Genomic DNA, 7,001 nt, shown 5'->3' on the forward strand with positions numbered 1-7,001 from the left:
TCCATGACAAACTAGTAAAGCACCTTAATCATTACCCATTATAAGCTATAAGCGAAAAAGATTCAATTTGAGTAAGAGTATTTTGCTAACCCATGTGGAGATATGAAATCTCACAAAAGCATAGGTACATTACTTTTTCCTTAAGGACGGAGCGTGGACATAGAGCTTATGTCATAAAATGCAAGTAAAAGAAAGAATATAGCATGGTTGAAAATAAATAAAAAAATCTTTAAAGAAAATTTTTTATCTTATTAAGTTAGGCTTGGATAGCACCAATTCATTTACTAGCCTAACTCTCGACAATCCCAAATGGAGTCACCAAACCCTAGTGGAGTTGCTAAACTATTATAATGTATAGATCTATAAACTTATCACTAGATCTGAGTTTAGGAGTCGCCACCAATATTTTTATTTAGGTATACGATTGGTCACATAACTAAATCTGTTTCATTTTAAAGAGATATCTTAAGCTTAACTTTGATATCTTTAAAAAGTAGATTCTAGTGTACGAAACTAGAATTAGGTTTGAGAATACGGTTATGTGTAAAAGATTATAGCACCCTTATAATGCCCATCCGAAAAATGGTACTTATTAATTTCATGTTATTTAAGTCTAAAAACATGTTTGTAATTTTACCAAGTAAATTTAATATTTAAAACTAATTTTAAAATTACTTCAATAATTTGCTAACAATTTAAGATAATTTTCTTACATTAGAAGTATTCATGGAGACTAGTGTCCCCCATTGAAAAAGCTCTGTCTTCGATTTCATTAATATTTTTTTAAAGAAATTAATTTTTTTTAAAAATCAATAAAATCCTCTAATAGTTTAGCAAGATTTTTTTTTTGAAATATTTTCCCCAAAAGTTTGATGGGATTTTTACTTGAAAATTTATTTATTAAATAACTTGGTAAGATTTAACTATGAAATTTAAATCTTCCAATAGTTTGATAAGATTGATAAATTATTTTTAATAAAATTTTATTATGTAATTCTCCAATAATTTGATAAAATTTATAATTTTGAAATAAATTTTAGTCCATAAAAACCCTCTAATAGTTTGGTACAACTCATGAATTTATTTTTTAAAATATTTTTAATAAAAATTTATTTTTTTATAAAGTGAATAAATAAATTTTAAATAAATTAATTAAGCAAATAAATAGAAGAAAGAAAAAAACTACCAAAAGACTATTGGCTTGGCTTCGGCTTAACTTAGGCATGGCTTTAAACTGTTTTTCTGGTTGGCTAGGCTAGCAGCTTGGCTTGATGGCTCAAAGTCGACTCAACTTGGTTCACTATTCATAAGGAAAAACGACATCGTTTTTCCCGATGCATAAATTGCCCAAAAAAATTAACATGTCCTCTTTTCTTCTTCTCCCCTCTTTTCCTCTCTCTTCAGAGTCTCTCTAAAGTGCTTCTTTCCCTTAGATTTCTAGCCACTGTCACATGTCTCTGCACCACCACCGGCCACCATCGATTGGAGTTCGTTCGAGCCTAAATTTTGTCCTAAGGTTCGTCTCAGCCTCTTTGTCTAGGATCTAAGCTCCAATTTTCGAAATTGACCTTTAATGGCATAAATCTGGAAATTAAGTCACGGCCTTCCTCTGCCTTTTCAGCCTCTTCCTGTATTCGATCTCTCTAAATTTTTAGTATGTTGTTGTACACACAATTCTCTTCCTCTTCACTATTTGGATCTCCCAAAATCACATCAACCGCCATTGACCACCACAGCTGCTCCGCTTTGGTCATCATTGTTTCGATATTTTTCTTTCCTTCTGACCGTAACCTAATTTCCTTTCTTTTATTCCTTTCCAGCTTTTGGCTAATGATTGTGGTGCGCACTGTTATGATCAATGAGATACTATAGGCTCGAGTTTGGAAAAGCAAAGAGTTATTTGCTTTTTGTGTGTGGTTTTGGGTTTTCTTTGAGTCTGTGTTGGTTTTGAGTGTGATCAGGTATGGGGTTGTATTGATGGTAAGGCTAGTGAACAAAAAGGTCCGGTGGCAAGTGTGTTTATGCTTGTTATTGAAGAAGCTCAAAGATAGTTATTGTGGTAAATGTGGGTTCTATTTGGCAATGGGATGGTGAGGGAGGCGACAAAATGATGACGTAATGGTGCTTTGGCAAAGGTGGTGAAATGGTTGTGGGATGGTGAGGTGGTGGTTGTTGGATTAAGCTTTCTAGCTGATTGGTTTGCTGAGATAGGAAACTAGGCTGATGGATGGAGTGTTCTTGCTCAATTGCCTTCTGGCTGATGGAAGTAAGGACAATTGTAGGCTCTGTGATGTTGGGAATGTTTCTACATCTGTTAATTGTAGTATCTTGCAGTGTGTCCCTATATTTGTGTGATCGTGTTGCTTAAATGAGGAATAAGTCTCCATGGAATCCAAGATCAAAAATGGGATTCGGTTCAATGAGACTATCCATGCATTATTTCCTTCAATTTCAACTTTAATCCCAACAACTTTATCTTTGGAGTAACATTAATCCAAAAATCCAAATTCAAACACCGTAGCTTATCATTTCACTTATCCCTCTTTTTATTATCTTTGGGAAAAATAATAATAGAAGCAAATAAAACAATTATAAAACAATGAATGGGCTTGTTTTGGGTTCAAAATCGGAGCTAAGCCCAAAATTCCAATGGTAAACTTAAAATCAAATAGGATAGTTTAAAGCTCAATTAAAACTTTAGAGCTTAGACCATTATGAATTAATATCTCGACACTAATTCGAGATTCGAAATATTTTAAATGACACTGAACAAAATAAGGTATTTACAAAGAGTTTTGATATTTCATCAAAAAAGGAAAAACATTATTCCATTGAGATTCTCCAACGATTACATGGGTGCAATTTCTTCTTCCCTCTCACGCAAGAGAATAACACTATTATTTGAACATTGAATCTATCCAAAGCATCTATGCCGTACAACGTGGCACTTGCACCTTTAATTTGCAGTAGGAATATGTTACTTTTTTAAACACGTTAGACTCTTCAATCTCTCATGCACGCTTGAAGTTGCAATGCCAATTCTAGGATAGATAGCCTGCAAAAATAATATGCCAATACCATCAGTGTGGAAGGGCATGCAACTATTGCATGGAATGATGGATGAAAAGATTCATTTGTGAAATACATATATACAAATATAAGATGATCCAAACTAGGTTACAATCAATTTATTGAGTAGGTGACAAAATTCCCGGTATCTCTCTTTCAATCGAAAAAATAATCATGAATGGAAACCCTAATCATATTGCACTCTTGGATATAAACCTATCAAGTGGTTTTACTTGGATATGAAAAGACTAAAAAGAATAAAAGAGCAAACATTTTGATAATAAATGAGCAAAAGCCAATTAAACTATGATAAGAAGTGTAATTGACAGCTAAGATAGGATCAAGCTAAATACATTAAAAAAAACCTTATTTTTAACCTAACCTTTATAAACACTTCAATTAATATAAGGTGTCATATACAATCAAATTAATATGCTTATCTTTGTTTTTGAGGGATATGATTATTGACTTAATTTTTTTTAAAAAGGGATATATGTACCTGAGAAAGAATTCTATAGATTGCCCTATCTCCTGCATGATGGCAAGTTGCACTTATAATTTCAGCTCCTTCTTCCTGAAGAATACTGATAAAATCAGATAATGCGAACTCCGAATTCAACCCTGTGATCAAATGTACTTCCAAGTTAGAACCCAAATCTCTTATATTAAGAACTGGGGGTACTATCATTCTGTTTCTCGTTGTACAAGCTGTAGCACTGGCAAGTTTGTCTTCCAATTGCACCTTTATTTGCTTGTATTGCTCCAATTTCTTTTGCAGCTGCTTCACATAGGCTATAGCTTGATCCACCAGCTCAGGCACCGACATCTATAACATGAATCGATGCTTCTAATTTCAAAATTCAAGCAAAAATCAGACAAATTGGGACGAAGAATCATGATGGAATTAAAGATAGAATACCTTGTTTGGTCGAGGAGGAAGTAGAGCAAATAGCTTGGAAACGAGCGATTTCATGTGCTGCCTTCGCTGTCTCTCAATTAAACATCGATTGATTCTTGAAGCTTCATTGCCATTCTCCATGACTTACTCTCCCCTCCACACTTAAGTCTCCTACTTCTACCTAGAGAAATAATAGGTGCAAGTTGGAGATCAATGATGAACACATCTATACATATAGCTTGGGTATATTCCAGATCTTCATAGATTCTCTTTTTGTTTTTTTGTTTTCTCTCTTGCTTTGTGGAAAGGGAAATAAAACGACACAAAGAACGTTTGAAAGCAACATTGGTTCACTATGTCCGGGAATAGGCTGTAGGTTCAAGGCTGCATCTTTCCTTTTCAGGTTTTCGAGGGTCGACGTGCATTATTGGTATACGTAGTTAGGTTCAACGCTGATCAATCCTTTTCAGGATTTCGAGGGTCAAGGTGCAATATTGGTATACTTAACTAGAACAATTAACAATACGGTATACTGAAATTGATTTAATCAAATATATGAAGTAGAAGCATTTTGTCAAATCACAATTTAAAATTATATAATTATTTAAATGTGGATTTTATATAAAATTTTGATTTATTTAACATAATTTTGAATTATTATTAACTAATTATAATATAATGATTATAGATAATCTATTCTCATCATCTAAGATTGTGTCCTAAATCATCATACATATAGAGATATTAATTGTTTGTAAAACCAAATCAGATTTGGTTGAATCTTGTTTTTTCAATATTCATAAAATTAATTAATTAAGAGGTTTTTTTTTTTGTTTTATAGAGCTACCAAATGAATTTATATTTAATAAAATCTTTTATAAATTTCGGTAAAATTTTTTCTTTCAACAATGACCCACCACGAAATAAACTTACCTCAATGACGAAGCAAGCCGATGAGAGAGGACTATGAGAACCGGAGTGGGGACGACAGAATTGAAAGTGATTAAATATTGCAATCGGTTTGATAACTTGAAAATAACATCATGCTTATACCAAAACTTCTCCGGCCCGTCCAAAATATTTAGTTAAAAAAAATTAATTATCCCTTCATATTTTATTTACAAATTAAGTAAAAACTATCGATACATGAATTATGAAGATTCAAATTTAACTTGTAAGGTATTATTTATTTTGATTTAAAAATCTTATAATTTTATCTTATAAAATTTTTTTTTCAAGTATGAATTTAAGTTTCAATTTATCTATTATAGTAGATCCTTAAAATATAATGATGTAAGAGTGGAGCCTTCACAAACTCTCCATTAAAACTTGGCATCTCATTCAAACTTAACATAAAATACATATAGAATCATAGAATTAAGATTATACCAGATATCAGAAATTTAAAAGTGACTCTTATCGTATAGCACTGAGCTCCTTTGAGATTTTAAAAGTTACTTCCACAATATAGTGCTTAGCTCACATTTAATTGGTAGCTATTCTGGTATTATTTCTAGAGAGTCGTAACCAACTTACGATATTTATTTATTTTAACTGAAAAATCTTATAATTTTATCTCACAAAAAATACTTTATAGGTATGAGTTTAAGTCTCAACTTATATATCATAATCTGATTCTCAAAATATTTCAATGTAAAATTAAGATGTCACATGAATAACATCAAACTATAAATACACAATGTTTACTCCAATTGATAATATAATTACTTTTAAAATATGACATTCAATAAATTTGATATTCAAATTTTAACACCTATAATTTTTTTTTATTTTGATACTGCAATTCTTTTGTTAAAAAAAATCAAAGTATGAATAATAAAAATAATAAAAAAAAAGAATAAATTTTTTATTTATTGTTTTTGGTTAAGTGGGAGGGGAGAGAGAATAGAGGGGAAGATAAATAGCATTTTCAAAGAACAGTATCCATATGTCAACCACAACAATGCTTTACATGAATCAACTTAATTATAAGTCATGAGAAAAACGAATCAGTGAACATAATACTCTTTCGGTGACATTTATTGGTCACATCTTGACCAAAGACGGATTTTTTTTCGGAGATAAAGCAGTACGGAAAAGCTTTTGCTTAGCTGCATGTGCAAAAGTGTTGAAATTTTACAGATATCAAGAAGTATATGTCTCATCCTAATAGTAACATTATTGGAAAATAAATTTGATGCCAATTTTTAAATTAAGAATGAAATTAGCTTTAGTTACATTTTACAAAGTTTTTCTCCTTAAACCATGGGAGGTTTTTTTTAATCTTTTATTACAATCGACAATGCTACCTAAGCAAAACAAAGCAATGCCATTAGCATCAGGCTAATGACAAAGATTCCCAGTTCTTTAGGAGGATTATCAAGAGCATATATACTTAATTTTGCTGGAAAATTAACTGACCAAGTTTTCAACTATGACAAGTTTCTTCATAAAAAAACTATGAGAAAGTTCATCAATGTACTTGGACAATTCTGTATAAAGAGGATTTGAAATTTCCTAAGACGAAAGCCAATCAAAAGGTGTTCGCGTCCAGGAATTAATATGGGGGTTAGGAAAATCTCGTACCTAGTTTTTATGAAAAGCGAAATTGACTTTAATGCAACAAAACTTCATGTGCCATCTTAATTATAAGGATAATGCTACATGCACTAAAGTATTTCACTCATATATTCATTTTTATTTTAAGAAAAATACTAAAATCGTTGAAGGCTATAATAGAATTTTGTGAGCATGTAAAACATGTGTATTAAATAAGTGTATATATAATCTTTTGCTAATTATAAATGAAGTCTCATTATTTACAATGTATTTTTTCCTTCTAAGGCATTAGATTTAAAGGGGTGATATATGTTGGAATTTGCCTTAAATCTTAAAATCTTATATTGAAAGTTATAAGAGTTTTAAGTTTGTCTTATATCCCACATCGAGAGTTTAGTAAATGTATAAGGGGTTTCACCCTTATAAATAAGATGTTTTTATTTTGGTTTGATAATTCTAAAGAGTTAGACACCAA

General features: G+C 31.0%; 1 protein-coding gene and 1 long non-coding RNA gene across 2 annotated transcripts; one reads left to right on the top strand and one right to left on the bottom strand.

The window, feature by feature from the left end:
* Window positions 1-1,206: 1,206 nt before the first annotated feature.
* Window positions 1,207-2,486, top strand: LOC149519330 (uncharacterized). The gene is made up of 2 exons (XR_016341276.1): window positions 1,207-1,516; window positions 1,821-2,486. It is a non-coding gene; the product is annotated as an uncharacterized LOC149519330 (long non-coding RNA).
* Window positions 2,487-2,801: 315 nt separating this feature from the next.
* LOC111288638 (transcription factor bHLH168-like) lies at window positions 2,802-4,290 on the bottom strand. Its single transcript, XM_022879602.2, has 3 exons — window positions 3,989-4,290; window positions 3,569-3,895; window positions 2,802-3,055 (listed from the first exon to the last, which is right to left on the bottom strand). Exons 1-3 carry the CDS (start codon window positions 4,106-4,108, stop codon window positions 2,978-2,980), a joined length of 525 nt encoding a protein of 174 aa, XP_022735337.2. The 5' UTR covers window positions 4,109-4,290; the 3' UTR covers window positions 2,802-2,977.
* Between the last annotated feature and the right edge of the window lie 2,711 nt (window positions 4,291-7,001).

The sequence above is a fragment of the Durio zibethinus genome, chromosome 4 (genome assembly GCF_047325235.1).
Source record: "Durio zibethinus cultivar Kanyao isolate XHJ-2024 chromosome 4, ASM4732523v1, whole genome shotgun sequence".
In the NCBI taxonomy this organism is placed as follows: domain Eukaryota; kingdom Viridiplantae; phylum Streptophyta; class Magnoliopsida; order Malvales; family Malvaceae; genus Durio; species Durio zibethinus.

What these genes read in the sequence shown, in the direction of transcription:
- LOC111288638 (XM_022879602.2), bottom strand. Translation starts at nt 4,108, where the DNA reads ATGGAGAATGGCAATGAAGCTTCAAGAATCAATCGATGTTTAATTGAG. An exon ending in TTCCTCCTCGACCAAACAAG is followed by an intron (nt 3,896 to 3,988) that starts GTATTCTATCTT and finishes TTCATGTTATAG; the next exon opens with ATGTCGGTGCCTGAGCTGGT. An exon ending in TCTATAGAATTCTTTCTCAG is followed by an intron (nt 3,056 to 3,568) that starts GTACATATATCC and finishes TTATTTTTGCAG; the next exon opens with GCTATCTATCCTAGAATTGG.